Below are 15,140 nucleotides of genomic sequence, written 5' to 3' on the forward strand. Positions count from 1 at the left end.
TCCAGCCTGCGGGATGGTCATTCTTTCTGAATTCCGTGTACTTTTTTATCCGTGCCACGAGCTTCCTGATGATTTCATTTGAGCTCATTTATTTCTTAAGAAAGTTTTTGAGGGCAGGAACCATATCTTCTCTGATCTTCCTGGCAACCCCAGGTAGGCAGCCCCTCCTCCTTGGTGTCACGCTGAAAATCACTGGATAAACTGGCCTCTGCAGTTAGAGCTCGGAGACTCTGAAACTCTCTGATGTGGGTGGTTGTCTAGCGGCTCAGGAAAGTTGCAACACAAAAACAAAGGAATGAAACGGAAGGACAAGCGAAGTATCAGCGTTTCCCAAAATATCATCCTGCCAATAGAATTGTATAAAGAAGACTGAGGGCCAAAGAATTGATGCTTTTGAACTGTGGTGTTGGAGAAGACTCTTGAGAGTCTCTTGGACTGCAAGGAGATCAAACCAGTCCATCCTAAAGGAAATCAGTCCTGAATATTCATTGGAAGGATTGATGCTGAAGGTGAAACTCCAATCCTTCGGCCACCTGATGGGAAGAACTGACTCATTGGAAAAGACACTGATGCTGGGCAAGACTGAAGGTGGGAGGAGAAGGGGATGACAGAGGATGAGATGGTTGAATGGCATCACCTATGGGATGGACAGGAGTTTGAGCAAACATTTTGCCTCAAGATAGTGAAGGACAGGGACGCCTGGCGTGCTGCAGTTCATGGGGTCACAGAGAGTCGGACTTAGCAGCTGAATAGCAGCAAAGTAGATGTGTACCTTTAAGTTGCTTTCAGAAGTATGCTGAAATGATGCACAGACACATACACATACCGTCAGCCACAGAAGGGGCAGTGGGGAGCAGGGAGGGAATCCACCCGCCTGGGGAGGGTGCCATCCAGCAGTGGTGCTTCTGGCCTGTCGCCCAGTCACCGCCACGATGCTGGGTGTCCCCAGGGTTTCTGGAGCCCCCAAAAGAATAAATGTCTTTTAACCTTTGCTTGTTCAACCTCTAAAACTATTTTGTGTCGCATGAACAAGAAAAGGCAAGGACGAGGAGTCCAGTCTCACCCTTGCTGGACGTCGACGTTCTCATCTGTACAATGGGCTCTGTCTCCCGTCCTTCGTAGACTTCTTGTGGCAGAGAAGGGGATGGCCCCAGCACTGTTCTGGACATTGGATCCCGGCCCCAACAGGCCAGACCTGGGGCAGGTTGAGCCTGCAGCCTCTTGCATCTTGCGTTTTCATTGACCAGACCTACATGTTAAAATTCCACGGTATTCTTGCTAAGAGAAATAGGAATACAGATGTTGGGACGAGCCAGCCAAAGTGTCCTGTCCTCTGCTCTGGTTTGCTGGTGGCTCATTCCCGGGGGGCCCTTTTGCACTTTACAGAACAGGTATTTGTTTGGGCTTTGCCTGTTGTTGTGGACCCAGGACCAGACTTCCGTGTTTTGTTTTCCAGGGAGATATGCATCCAACAGGACGGGAGGGTTCATCTCACTGTCGTTTACTTTGGAAAAGAAGAAATGGATGAGGTCAAAGGAATACTTGAGAACACTTCCAGGTGAGTCTGAGGTGGAACCCTGGTCGGGAGTCCGGCACCTGAGCCTGGGAGGTGGTACTTGAGCTGTTTATGGGACCAGGCTGGTTTATGTCCTTAACCACTGCCGACGGCCTGACCCGGGAGAGTGACGGGCTGGCCTTGTGTGTGTGGGGGGGGATTGAGGGGTTGCTTCTGCGCCCTCCTTCCTGGGGGCCGCATGCCTCGCACCCATCCTGGGGACAATAGCCCAGAGTGGCCTGGGTAGGGGGACAGGGCTTCTCCAGCCCACCGTCCCAGCGTGTGGACGGCAGGTGTAGGGACTACACTCGGCAGGGATGGAGTTGGGGAGCACGGCCTTGTGGGGAGCTGCTTCTCAGCCCTGCTCTTCAGGGCTCCGTCTCATCCACTTCGCAGATGGGCTCACCGTCTGATTCTCTCATCCTGCATTTTGAGATCAGTGAGGAGTGGGCGGTGGTGACTGGGGGGACCCTAGACTCATAGAAGCTGTTGAACCAGCACCTTTGGACGGAGGCTTATGGGTTTTTACCCCATTCATCAGCTACGTGGGGGAATAAATGTATTAAAAAAACAACAGAGAGGGTTTTTTCGCCTACCCAAATAAACGAATAAACATGTACTTAATGAGTACACATCTGTGGCATTTTCTGCATGTGAGGAGGCTGGTGGGACCGTCTGCTCCCTCCTCCTGGTTTGTGGCCACAGGTGAATAACCAGCTGGGTGGTTTCTCTGTAGGTACATCTTGGAGGGTGGTCAGAGGTACTGGGGGTGGAAGTCATCTGAGTAGGTCCATCTGGTTTGAGTATAAACAAGTCCCTCTGTGTTGAGTCTCTGGTAATTGGTAACAGGATGATAGTCAAAATATAAGATGCTGAGATTAAGTGCGCTTTTTGTGTTTATTTTCAGGCTTGGTTACTAATTTTGTATTACTGAGCACAAGATCAGAATGGTAGTAATTATTCAGACGTCTGAAGCAGTGCAGTGGTCAAATTCTGTCCACACTTAAACTTTTGTAAATGAAGTTTTATTGGCTCAAAGGCCTGCTCATCTTTTTCTGTATCATTTATGGCTGCTTTCATATTCAACTGCCGAGCTGAGCAGTTACGACAGAGATGGCGTAACTCACAAAGCTAAACTTTTTACTGTCTGGTCCTTTATAGAAAAAGTTTGCCAACCTCTGTTCTAAAGCAATAAGGAGTTAAAAGAGTTTAAAACTAGTACCAGTTTAAAGCTGTGGCGCCCGCTCAAGGGAGATCAAAGGGAATAAAATAATTGAATATCCTAAACGTAAATGAAATAGAAATCTCTTGACTCCAATGCATTGCAGTATCCTTTCATCTCTACTTGGGAGTGAGGAGCGGGAGTTATTAGAATTCACGTCCTCTGCCCGGTGGATAGGTTTTAACATCTCTGCAGGTAGTCACGGGAGGTGTAGATTTTTTTCACACCTTCCAGATGATTCTAACATGCAGCCACGATTGAGAACGGTTGTCTAGGAAGGTGGAGGTCCCTCCAGGGGCTGCCTGAGCTGTCTCCTTTTGGATTATTTTAAGTAGAGGTCCAGGTGACTCTAAAGCACAGTCAGGCTGGGTCTGGCATCTTCCAAGAACATCAGAAGGCGGTCAGACATTTGCTCGTAGATACTCAGAGCCAACTTTACACGAGTCTCATGGACAAATGTCCATGGAGGCCACCGAGGCCGTGTTACAGGAAATAATCTGTCCAGTGGCTGGAGTGCCTGGGACTCTATCAAGGCAGTTTCTTCCATATCACATTACCTGGCGGGCTGAATTCACAATCAGAGGGTTGTGTGGTGAGCCTAGAATGAATAGAATCTGAACAAGGAAAGTACAGTCCTTCCCAGGGTGAGGATGGTTTGGAAAACTCCCAGAGACGAAGCTAGCCCTGAAGGGGACTTCGAGCTGAGGCCTGAGCCAGTCTTTTGAAGTGGCGCTGCAGAAACTTGCTGCCTCCCCGTTCTGTTCACCGGTGACGGTGACGCTGCGGTGTGATGTCCCGGAGGCCGTGCGGCGTGTTCTGCCCCCTCCCGGTGTTGCTTTAGGAATGCCCTGCCCTCTGCCGCCAGCCTGAGCTGGTTCCCCGCGGCGGCTGCCTGCAACCCCCCGGAGCAGATGGGGTTCCTCATCACCCGCTGAGCCCGCTCCGGTACCCAGTCTGGTCCCCAGGCCGGCTCCTGCCTCTCACCCCGTTTTGATGGCTCAGTGCCCCGCAGCCGCACGGGGGCGCACTTCACCCTTCGTCCTCACTCTCCGTGTTCCCTTAGGCCTGGCGTCCCCGCCGCCCTCCTTCCTGCTTCCTCTGACCCTCTGTCTGTCCACCCGCACCCAGATCCCCGCTCTGGAGCTCACCCTGCCCTGTCCTCCCCGCTCTGAGCTCTGGCCACCCTGTCCCTCAGCATCTCTCATGTGTGGGACCTGGCATGTGATTCGCCTGTTTACGGTTCTTTCTTTTGTCCTCACTAGGTTATCAGCTGCTAGATTATCACCGAGTCACATGCTTCTGTGTCTCCAGCCCTTAGCATAGGGCCTTACCCAGTTTTAAAATGTTCAGTGTTTGTCCACTGGGAGAAGGACAGTGCCCAGTGTGTAGTAAATTTGTGCATAGTAACCTATGTAAAACACATAGAAGAAGCTTTACTTCACTACCATTTTCATCATTCTCCTAAGATGCTAAAACTTTAATTAAAATTCATCTCATCTTTGAATAATGTTAAACTGTTATTATTAATTAATTATTTAATTAGTAAACAATATCAGATCATTATTATTAATAATTATTATTAAACCATTGTTCTTAACATGAATGGTATCATTTAATGTTCGCACCAACCTTATAAGATAGAAGCTGTTATTAACCCCATTTTTTTTTCTTTTCTTTTCTGCACGGCATGTGGGATTTTAGTTCCCCCCACCAGGGATCAAACCCGTGCCTGCTGCAGTGAAAGTGTCAGCTCAATCACTGGGAGTCCCAGACCCCATTTCTTAGATGAAAAAGTGGAGGTTTAAAGAGATTGGTACTCAGGCTGCTGCTCCTGATGCGGGCGACGGGCAGATCTGAACTTCGTCTGTAACTTCCAGGTTCCCAGTCTTAACATCCCAGCAGATTCTCACTCCAAAAAGCCATAGCTGTTCATTGAAAATGATAAGATTTGAAACCAGTTTAAATGAAATTTATTTCACTTGGCTATCACCATTGTGATAAAACTATTCTAAACCTAGCTAATATATACATATTTTAAGAATATCTTGAGAAAGCCTAGCTTAGTGACTAACGTGCAGTGTTTGTATCTCTTGGCTTATGCTTACTTTTTGACTACTGATTCAATCTCCTTGTTCAATATTTGTCTGTTCAGATTTTCTGTTACTTCATGATTCAGTCTTGATAAGATGTACATTTCTAGGATCTAATCAATTTCTGTTATCTAATTTGTAATTGTTCACAGTTGTCTCTTATGATATTTAGTATTTCTGTGGTATCAGCTTCAGTGTCTCCTTTTTTGTTTATAATTTTGTTAATTTGAGTCATCTCTGCTATTTTTCTAGATAATAAGCTGAAGGTTTGTCAATTTTGTTTATCTTTTCAAAAGAAACTTGCGAAAACAATTGTATAAGCAGGCTTGTATATAATAAGCTCAGAAACTAGAGAACTCTAAATTGTTTAAAATGCCTGCTATGGAAAACTAGCTGGTAGTATGTTTAGCTTTAAATTATTTACTGTATTCAGATCCTTTTAGTAAGTAGAAGTCATAAGCAATGTCAATATTCAGGGATGTTAGATTTAAATTTTTAAGTTATACATTAAATATATATTTCTATGTAAATTGTTAAATCTGCTTTTTTTTTTTTTATTAAATGAAGGGCTCTTGTGGGAAGTGTCACATTAAGATAATTTCCTTGCAGCGGTCAGAAGATATTGATATTAGAGTAGATCACATTAGACAGCAAGATCTTTTATCATTTTTAAGCCAGCAGTTCTGGGAAATGCAAGTCAATTAGAGAAATTAAGTCTCCGTTGAAACAGTAGCTTCCTCAGGTCATTTTAACCTCTGTCAGCATGAATGCATCTAACCTGGAAGAGACCGCATGCATCGGACTTATATTAAGAAAAAGGAATTGAAGGAGAAGCTCAAGAATTTTATCAGTCGATAATTACAGTTCAAGAAGAAAAGAGAAGAAATAATTATAAGTAATCCCGGGGCCATTTGGGACTGCAGACTCTGATTCATAACAAGAGATTACATAGTAAAAAATGCGATGCCTTGAAAAACCCCGTTTCTTACAAGGCAGTTACTTGTGTGTGTGTGCGTGTTCAGTCGCTTGGTGTAGTTCCGACTCTTCGCAACCCCATGGACTGTAGCCTGCCAGGCTTCCTCTTGTCCATAGAAGTTTTCAGGCAAGAATACTGGAGTGGGTTGCCATGCTCTCCTCCAGGGGATCTTCCCGACCCAGGGATGAAACTTGGCTTCTCTTGCATCTCCTGCATTGGCAGGCAGATTCTTGACCACTAGTGTCACCTGAGAAGCCTTTGTTACTCTGGACATGCCACTAGATATTACATTTGTATGGATGAATGAGATATTTCAAACCAAATAGCATCTTATTTTCCTCCTCGCCCTTTTTTTCTTTTACTGACATATTTGTAATCTTCTGTAAAGCTTGGGTTTGTGCCTGAGAAAGAGTTGACTGGGGCCTCTTCGTGACTGGGGAGGGAGACCCACCCCAGAGGAGGCGGTGGTGTCCTGGGGCAGCCAGGTCTGAGCCCATGGACTCATCTCCTGACTCATCCAGTGCTTGTGGAGCTGCTCTGGGTCCGGTGGGAATCCTTCACTGCAAGGGCTGATAAGCCCTGAAGATAGAGATAAGGTCAGCCCCCGTCCTGCAGGGTTTAGAGGGTAGGCCAGGGGGGTCAAGTGCACGGGCGGAGAGAGGGCATCGGTCCCGGAAGGTGAAGGAGGGACTGGCCCCAATGCCTGGGGCTCAGAGGGGACACCTCCTCCCACGGGAGGATGAGAGGGGATGCCACTCGACAGGGACCATGAGGATAGGGGGATCTTCCCTGGAGTCCGTGGAGGAAGTAGATCCCGGGAGAGGAGACCGCGGAGCTGACAGGAGGTCCCCGCGTGTCCACGCCATCGGTGCCGGTCTTCTGGCGGAGGGGGTGGGGATGGACAGAGCTCCCCACGGCCCCCTGCCTGCGCACCTCTGCGTCTGGGCGGCAGCCTTGCGGTCGTGTTGCGCACGTTCCCACACCCACGACCCACTGCGGCAAGTCAGTGTTCCGTGTTGAGACGTGTCCTTGCTTTTGCACAGTCCTTAGTACACGGTCCCCGCGCCACGGCAGGTGTGGGGCCCAGCGGGCGAGTCCCTCCGCGGGCAGGTCCGGCCGCCGGTGTCCCTTCAGCCCGCGCGCCCTCGGCTCTCGAGCTGGTGCCGCTGAGCGTCAGGCGGGAGGGCGGCCCACCTCCAGCCCCGCTGCTTCCGCCGAGTGTTCAGCTCGCTGTCCTAGACAACAGAGGACGTCATCCTGATTCGGCCGCTGGTGTCTCCAGCTCAGCCCTCGTTCTCAGCAGAGACCCCGTGTCAGTCATCAGAGGCCCTTCCTGGTGGTAGGAGGGGAAAAGGAGGGTGCTCTGGGCACTGGCTAGTTAGAGGGGTGCTGGGCTGAGTGAGTGGAGGGGGTGCGGGGCAGGCCCGGATATCCACCTGCAGACAGTCGTTTAACCGAGTGCCGTGACCTCGCAGCCCTTCTGGGAAGCAGAGATGCCGACAGAGTCCCCCTCCCTGCCCAGTGCCCAGGACCGGCCTGATGGGGCTTTCTGGGCCAGCAGAGACTGTCCCCACGCTGCCTCTGAGTGCACTCTGGTCCAGGTTCCTAATGTCCCCCGCTGGCCGGCGCTGGTCAGGGTGGATGCGGAGCTGAGGTTCTGTGGGGTGCGGGGTGGGGGCTGGGGCCGAGGGGCTGCTACGTGCACAGGGCAGGCAGGGGCTGTGTCCTGGGGCTTCCTGTCGGGCCTGCAGATGCTGGGCAGCAGAAAGCGGCTTTAAGGTGCGCCTTCGGCTGGGGTGGTGCCACGGGCCGTCTCGTCCCCGAGGAGAGGCTGAAGAGAAAGGAGGCCGAGTGCCCTGTGCGTCTGGCCACGAGGGGAGGCCCCGGCAGCCGTTTCCCTGCGTTCTCTTTCTCTTCAGACAATGCGCTGAAGCACAGAGTTGATGCTGTGACTTAAATAATTCTAAGTCAGGGTCCTCTCAAGCGCCCTCCCCACCCCTTTTGCCAAATCCGTGACTGACAGGCAGACCCCTCCCCTCCCACCCCTCAAGCTCCACCCCACTCGCCAAGGCCCAGCCGTGAAGAGCGGTCCTTTAGCGGAGCTCAGACCAGAATCCACCTGCAATGCAGGAGACCCTGGTTCGATTCCTGGGTCGGAAAGATCCCCTGGAGAAGGGCTAGGCTCCCCGCTCCAGTATTCTTGGGCTTCCCTTGTGGCTCAGCTGGTAAAGAATCCCCCTGCAGTGCAGGAGACCTGGGTTCGATCCCTGGGTTGGGAAGATCCCCTGCAGAAAGAAAAGGCTACCCACTCCAGTATTCTGGCCTGGAGAATTCCATGGATTGTATAGTCCATGGGGTCGCAAAGAGTCAGACACGACTGAGCGACTTTTTCACTTTCGCTTCAGGCCAGGGTTTGGGGAACCAGGGGACGGAACAGATGAGACGACCTCTGTGTGGGGCACGTGTGCCCCCCCGGCCGCGTCCCCCCAGACCTGGAGCCCTTGCTCAGGCATCTCCCCGCCACTCGCTCAGCCTCCAGGCTGCTCGTCTTCCCTGCTGTTCGTTCAGCAAGAGCGTGAAAGTGCTGGTCGCTCAGCCGTGTCCGACTCTTTGCAACCCCGTGGACTGTAGCCTTACCAGGCTCCTCCGTCCATGGGATTTTCCAGGCAAGAGTACTGCAGTGGGTTGCCATTTCCTTCTCCAGGGGATCTTCCTGACCCAGGGATTGAACCCGGGTCTCCCGCCTTGCAGGCAGACGCTTTACCATCTGAGCCACCAGGGAAGTCCATATATATATATAACTTATTTATTTTTGGCTGTGCTGGGTCTTCGATGCTGTGAGGCCTTGTCTCTAGCTGTGGCGAGCGGGGCTACTCTTTGTTGCGTTGCTGGGGCTTCTCATTGCGGTGGCTTCTCTCATTGCAGAGCACGGGCTCAGGAGTTGCAGCGCACGGGCTTAGGGCATCTGTGGCATCTGGGACTCTCCTGGATGAGGGATGGCACTCGAGGCTCCTGCGTTGGCAGGCGGATTCCTTACCCCTGTGCCACCAGGGAAGACCTGGTGGATCAGTTACTAACGCCGTCTGTATTATTTTAACTATTCACCGTGACTCCACTTTGTGTAAATGTTTGATATTCTACACAGTAGCAAATACACTATTTGTGTAAATATCTGGTGTGTCAGCACCGATAAACTGTAGGCTATTTGGGATGAAAATCCTGCGTGTCTTTCAACACCACAATTCAGGGACCTGCCTTCCTCTACTCTTGGCAGAAGTTACTTGCTGTTGTTCAAATAGGAAGTGTTTTTGTCTATTTGAAACCTCTAATGACAGGCCTTGGGAAGCCTCTGGGAGGAGGCACCTGAGTCATGGGTCAGATACATCTGAACCAGGATTTGATGCTTCAGCAGGCCGGTCCTGCCTGCCCTGGAAATCAGCTGACTGATGTCCCTGTGGGAGGGGCGGGCCCCACAGAGTGTGGACTGTGAGACTGTTGAGAATTGCCAAGTGAAGAAACACCTGGACTCCATCACCCAGCCCTGTGCTGGTAACAGGCTGGCTGATGCTTACCCAGTGCTTCATGCCCTTGGCCGTGCTTGCCTCACTGATAACTGAGCTCTTAAGGAAGATGTGGTTATTCCTGTTTTGCAGATGAGGCAACCGAGGCGCCAGGAGATTGATGGCCTTGCTTAGATCACAGCCTTAATGCACAGGAGCTCCAGGCCCCAGATGCCCCAACCTTCTGAATCCCAGTGTCGTGTCCTTGGCATGTTTGGCCGCTTCACCTGTGGGTGGGAAAGGGGGTCCAGGTGTAAGTGTCTGGGGATAGGCCCAGACCATCCTGCTGGGCTCCTGGACTTCATGCTGATGAGGAGCTGCTTGGTGGGGCCGTGGCAGCGTGGCTGTATTTCCTTGGCCAATGAATGGCTTCGTTGGCTCCGGGGCCACGGGGTTGTCCCAGGTTCTGTTGCCTGGTCTTGACTGGCTCGTGTTCTCTCCCTAACGTTAGCCTTGGCAGTTGTTTTCAATATGGGAAGAAACAAGAAATACACTGGTACTTATGCTGGCTCAGATGGTAAAGAATCTGCCTGCAACGCAGGAGACCTGCATTCCATCCCTGGGTTGCAAAGATCCCCTGGAAAAGGGACAAGCTACCCACTCCAGGATTCTCGCCTGGAGAATTCCATGGACAGAGGAGCCTGGCGGGCTGCAGTCCATGGGGTCGCAAGGAGTTGGACACGAGTGAGCGACTGACACGTCAAAACTTCACTAGCTATTTTCAGGCCCTTAATCGCAGCGCCCTCGGGTCACAGAGGGCCCGCGGCTCGCCGTGTATTTCCCAGGGAGCTCTGTCCTGCGAGCCTGGGCGCCTGAGTGACCGTGGTCTCTCTTTCAGAGCTGCCAACTTCAGGAACTTCACCTTCATCCAGCTGAGCGGGGAGTTCTCCCGGGGGAAGGGGCTGGACGTGGGCGCCCGCTCCTGGAAGGGCAGCAATGTGCTACTCTTCTTTTGCGACGTGGACATCTACTTCACCTCCGACTTCCTCAACACCTGCAGGCTGAACACGCAGCCAGGTGGGCTCCCGTCTCGGCACAGCTCGCTGTGACCAGCAGCTCCCACATCAGCCTTCAGCCCCCCGGTGATGGAGACAGGGGAGCCGTCTCATCAATTCCTCCTTTGGTGTCGCGCTGGGTGCCTGTCGGCCACCACAGCTCCGGAGCTCTCAGTCCCACGGGTGTATTTATAACCCCTTTCCTGTTCTCTCCTGGGAGGTCAGCTTCAGGGGACAACCAGGAGCAAGTGTGGTGGGAAGGACGTGGGCCTAGAGAAGCTGCTGAAACCACAGGGAGGGCATGCCTGTGGGCAGCCCCTAGGGCAGGGGCAGCCCCGAGCAGAAAGAACCCACAACCCCAAAAACTGTTCTCAAAGCCTGGGACGCAGTGGCAAGGCCGACACTCAACTGCTAGCGCTGGAATGGCTGTGTCGGTTGTTAAAAACCTGAAATGCTTCTGTGTCAGTGGATAAACAGCAGCCCCCCTGGGCTCCCTGAGTCTGTTCCTGCTGCCTGAGGTCACCCTGGCCGACTGCCCCAAGAGCCAGTAGTTAAAGGGTTAAGATCTGGCAGGGCAGGGGGCATCGGGACCCTCGTTCACACCCATTCCCACTGGTGGTGTCCAGTGCTGGAGCCACTGGCCATCAGCCCTTGGAGCATCACCCCTGTGCTGGGAAGTCAGGAATCCAAGTCTGTCCATCTGGTCTACCTGCTGCAGTTCTAAGATCTGTCCGGGTCCAGTGAAAGGAAACAGGGAAGTACATGCAGACGCCAGGGGTGTGTCTGAGGGTTGAATGTAAATGAATAAACCCAGTAGCTTTATCTGTCACTTTAAGTGAAGGTTTGTTTCCTGGTTTGCAGGGAAGAAGGTGTTTTATCCCGTCCTTTTCAGTCAGTACAATCCTGGCATAATATACGGCCATCACGACGCAGTCCCTGCCTTGATGCAGCAACTGGTGAGCGCTCCCCTTGGGGCCTGGGGGGGGGCAGCAACTGGTGAGAGCTCCCCTTGGGGCCTGGGTGGGGGGGGGCAGCAACTGGTGAGCGCTCCCCTTGGGGCCTGGGTGGGGGGGGGGCAGCAACTGGTGAGCGCTCCCCTTGGGGCCTGGGGGGGGGGGGGGCAGCAACTGGTGAGCGCTCCCCTTGGGGCCTGGGTGGGGGGCTCTGTTTCACGTCTGTTGTCCCCAGGGGCACCTGGCCACGAGTGGGGGGTGAGTGGAAATCTGGCGGTTACTTCCTTAAGTCATTTGTAAGTTTGGCAGATGTTCCGGCCTTTGCCCCAGCACCTCATCCATTAAAAAAGACTTGCAGTATTTAAGAGTGGGAAGTAAAGAGGAGCAATACCTTACAGAAAGGTAGTTTCACACCTTCATAGCTTTCTTCTGGCGTTTTGGAAACCAGAATCATTGTATTATGGATGAAGCACATTTTCCCTTTATTATTGCAAAACGCTATCAGGTAAGAAAGCTGAGATTCAGGCTCCGATGGACAGGTAGACGTTAGGAAGAGGCGGCTGACCCCCCGGGCTCACAGTGAGTTAGGGGCGAGGGGCCAGATCACTGCTCCTGGTCACTGTTCCATTAACATCGGGAGTGTCACCGGCCAGGTGGCTTTCTCAGGAGTGCACGAGGGACTTCTGTGCTGAGATCCTGGTGCACGAGTGATGGGTAGGGGCCTGCACGGCACCCAGGCGCTCCTGAAGCTGAGATGTCTTCATTGGTCCTTTAAGCAGACAAACAGTGTAGGTTTCAGGAAGATGGGTGAAGGCAGCAGAAGGTCCCATGCCCCTGGAAGGCGTGCCCCCAGTTCTGTCATCACCTGGCTGCCATCGTCTGCAGAGACCCGCAGGCTTGTCTAAAGCGGATGCCGTCTCAGGCTGAGGGCGGGGGCCACTGCCTCGGGGGCCCCGTCTCTTGTGGAGAGGTCAAGCCGCGTTCTGTCGCCTCTCAGGGCGGAGAATGGAAGCCTCCCTGTGACCCCAAGGAGTGCTGGAGTCCCCAGTGCTTTCCTGCTGCGGGAAAGGAAACTGGTTTCATTGAACACGTGTTCTAAGGAATTCTTTTGGAGGGCCGATTCTGTGTTGAAGCTTCCAGATGTAGGAAAACCTGTTGTCTCCCATCCCCTCTCCCACCCCCCATCCTGGGTCTCCTTCCTGTTCTTCTCTGGCAGCTGATATATAATGACCTTTTCCAGAAAGTTGCAGCTTGGGCTGCTTGCAGGCTGGACGAGGGTGATTCTGCACCCCGTCCCAGTTGGAGCCTGACCATCATCCTCTCTACCCCCCAGGGAAGTTTTAATATCGCAGCTTCTTTGTCTGACTCTGCGTGCTGTGTGCATATGTAGGTGCTTCACACATCAACACTAAGAGTTCTTCACTCCCCAAGAACCAGTGTTTACCTACTTAGGGGTGATAACTGTGCCTGTTGAGACAGAGAAATTTCACATTTCCTTTCCATAGAGTTCTTAGCTTCTCATAAGGGGTCCAGCGGGAATCGAATTATGGGTTTATTTTCTTTCAACCATTCAGAATAGAAGTTTCTCTGATTTTAAACAAAGTACTGCTTTACATTTGACGTTGAATGGGCTTCATGGTTCAGCTTCAAATCAAGGCCTTACTTGCTTGCAGGGAATTCATTTCATTGAACAGTTTAAAAGCTTCATCCTTTTGTTGCGGTTGCTGTGGGGAACCCGGAGGATCTGGTCAGACCATTGTCTCGGATCCTTAGAATCAGTGGTCAAATCAGAAGCGGAACTCAGACTGCTGAGTCCACAGCTCCGAGGCCTCTGAGCTGTGCTGCAGCCTTGACCACTCACCTCCAAGTACCTCTGAGACCTTCACTTCTTTCTCCTGGACTCGGCCAGGGTCACGCAGCCAGCTAGAGCTCAGGTCAACACCGGGATTCACTTACCTAGTGTAGTGGAAACAGGATTGCTCAGAATCTAGGTGAGAACAGAAATACAAGGGAAATGTCAGGGGAGAACATCCAACCCCAGAAGTTAATACGGTGGAGAGGACGTGTGGGTGCAGAGAGGCGGTAAAATCAAAGGTGATGATTGGAGGTGGGCGAATTAGGAAAGGCTTCCTGCCAGGGGTTCATTTTGGCTCAGTCTTGAAACATCCGACACATACATATTAATAAATTCTTGAGAGCCTTCGCTGGAACATGTCAGTATCGAGGGGAAGGCAAAGCTCAGATGCAGAACTCGGCTGTGACAGGTGACGGCCATGTTCAGATAAGAGGCAGGCTTTGCCAGCAGCCCTGCTGATGTGACCTGGGTACCAGTTATCACTACTGGCTGTTGCCTCTGACATTTGATGACATTTGACACCATCTGCCTGCAAAGGTGAGAAACTAAATTTAAGGGGACTTCTCTTGTGTTCGGGTTACTTCTTTCTGTACATTTGAGTACAGTTAGTAATCAGCATTGAGTGAAATCATGGGATTTCATACTATTGTTTGACCTATTGAGTTTTAAACCTGAGATGAGCCTTGCTGATGCTTTAGTGCAGAAACAGCCTTCCAAGAAAGGAATAACCCTAATTTAAATAATTGCTAATTTCAGATATCCCTTTTCTTTGCTGGTTTGAGCCTTGTCAGTTCCTGCTGAGGCCCCCGGCAAGAAGCTGTCAGGAGTCCGCTCTCCTTACGCTCTTGTCTCTCTGTCATCTTAGGCCAGAGATGCAATTCCAAAACACAGATTAATTCTGTTAAAAAAAAAAAAATCTTTGAGGACTTCGCTGATGGTCCAGTGGTTAAGATTCTGCGCTTCCAGTGCCAGGGACACAGTTTTGATCCCTGGTCAGGGAACTAAAATCCCGCATGCCATGTTCTGTGCTCCAAATGAAGTGTTTAAAGCCCTGTCTATGAAGGGAGAAGGAGCTGCCTGTCTTCCAGGTGTCGGTCCTCCCATGGGGCCTGCTTTAGGTGCCCTCTGACGTCTCGGAACAGACCTGAGGAGAGATTTCCTTGCTGGTCCCGGCCACACCAGCATAGCCCTGACCCCTGATTCCTTTGGGGATGAACTGCCCTCCACAGTCTGACCCTCAGACTGATCACAGAGTTGTCTGCAGACCCTGGCACCTGGGTGTGACCTGCTGCTCTGCCAGGCAGGCAGCCCTGCCCGGGGTCTCCCAAGCTGCCTGCCCCCCCAGGGCCATCTCCTCTCCAGTGCTGAGGCCATGATGCCTGGCCGCTCCCTCTGCCACGTGGTCCTGACCCCCACTGCCTGACAAGTGGTCGACGTGCGCCTGGTATGCAGGCCTGGCCCCAGCTCTCTCTGCTTAGACCCTTCTCTCTCCTTTTGTCCAAAGAGGACTTTGCCACTGGCCCAAATATCAGTTTAAACTTCTAAGAACTGATAACTGGGCCTGGGCCATCCTTTTGGTCTGTTTCTGTTTGTTCCACTTGGTGACTCTCCCTGAGAACCGAGAGTTCCATTAACACATGCTGTGTCCGTGGCCTTGGGCAGCTGGCATTCTCTGCCTGCGTGGTCCCGTGAAAAGGACTGTCCCGCTCACATCACAGGGAACCGTGCGGATCAGGGGTGGGTGCCACTTGTTCAGAAGCCTCCATGCTGGGGGGCAGGTCGGGGACTCCCTGACTGCAGCAGCGGAGGTGGGGGCGTGTTCTCGGTTCCACGTGCTTCCAGGGGGCAGAGAGTCTGACTTTGGGTCACAGGCTCCCAGGACTGAGCCCTGATCCAGCACAAAGCCCTTCAGAAGAGACTTCATTTTTTAATGC

The 15,140-nt window shown here is 52.0% G+C and overlaps 1 protein-coding gene across 9 annotated transcripts in view; it reads left to right on the plus strand.

The window, feature by feature from the left end:
- The window catches only part of CSGALNACT1 (chondroitin sulfate N-acetylgalactosaminyltransferase 1), a 321,684-nt gene that overhangs the window by 299,109 nt on the left and 7,435 nt on the right, over positions 1-15,140 (plus strand). For all 9 annotated transcript variants that reach the window (XM_070459782.1, XM_070459781.1, XM_070459783.1 and 6 more), the window contains 3 exons: positions 1,457-1,558; positions 10,242-10,420; positions 11,260-11,354. In XM_070459782.1, coding sequence (XP_070315883.1) covers positions 1,457-1,558; positions 10,242-10,420; positions 11,260-11,354 — 376 coding nt within the window. The remainder of the gene's footprint in view (positions 1-1,456; positions 1,559-10,241; positions 10,421-11,259; positions 11,355-15,140) is intronic.

The sequence above is a fragment of the Odocoileus virginianus genome, chromosome 32, assembly GCF_023699985.2.
Source record: "Odocoileus virginianus isolate 20LAN1187 ecotype Illinois chromosome 32, Ovbor_1.2, whole genome shotgun sequence".
Taxonomy (NCBI): Eukaryota; Metazoa; Chordata; class Mammalia; order Artiodactyla; family Cervidae; genus Odocoileus; species Odocoileus virginianus.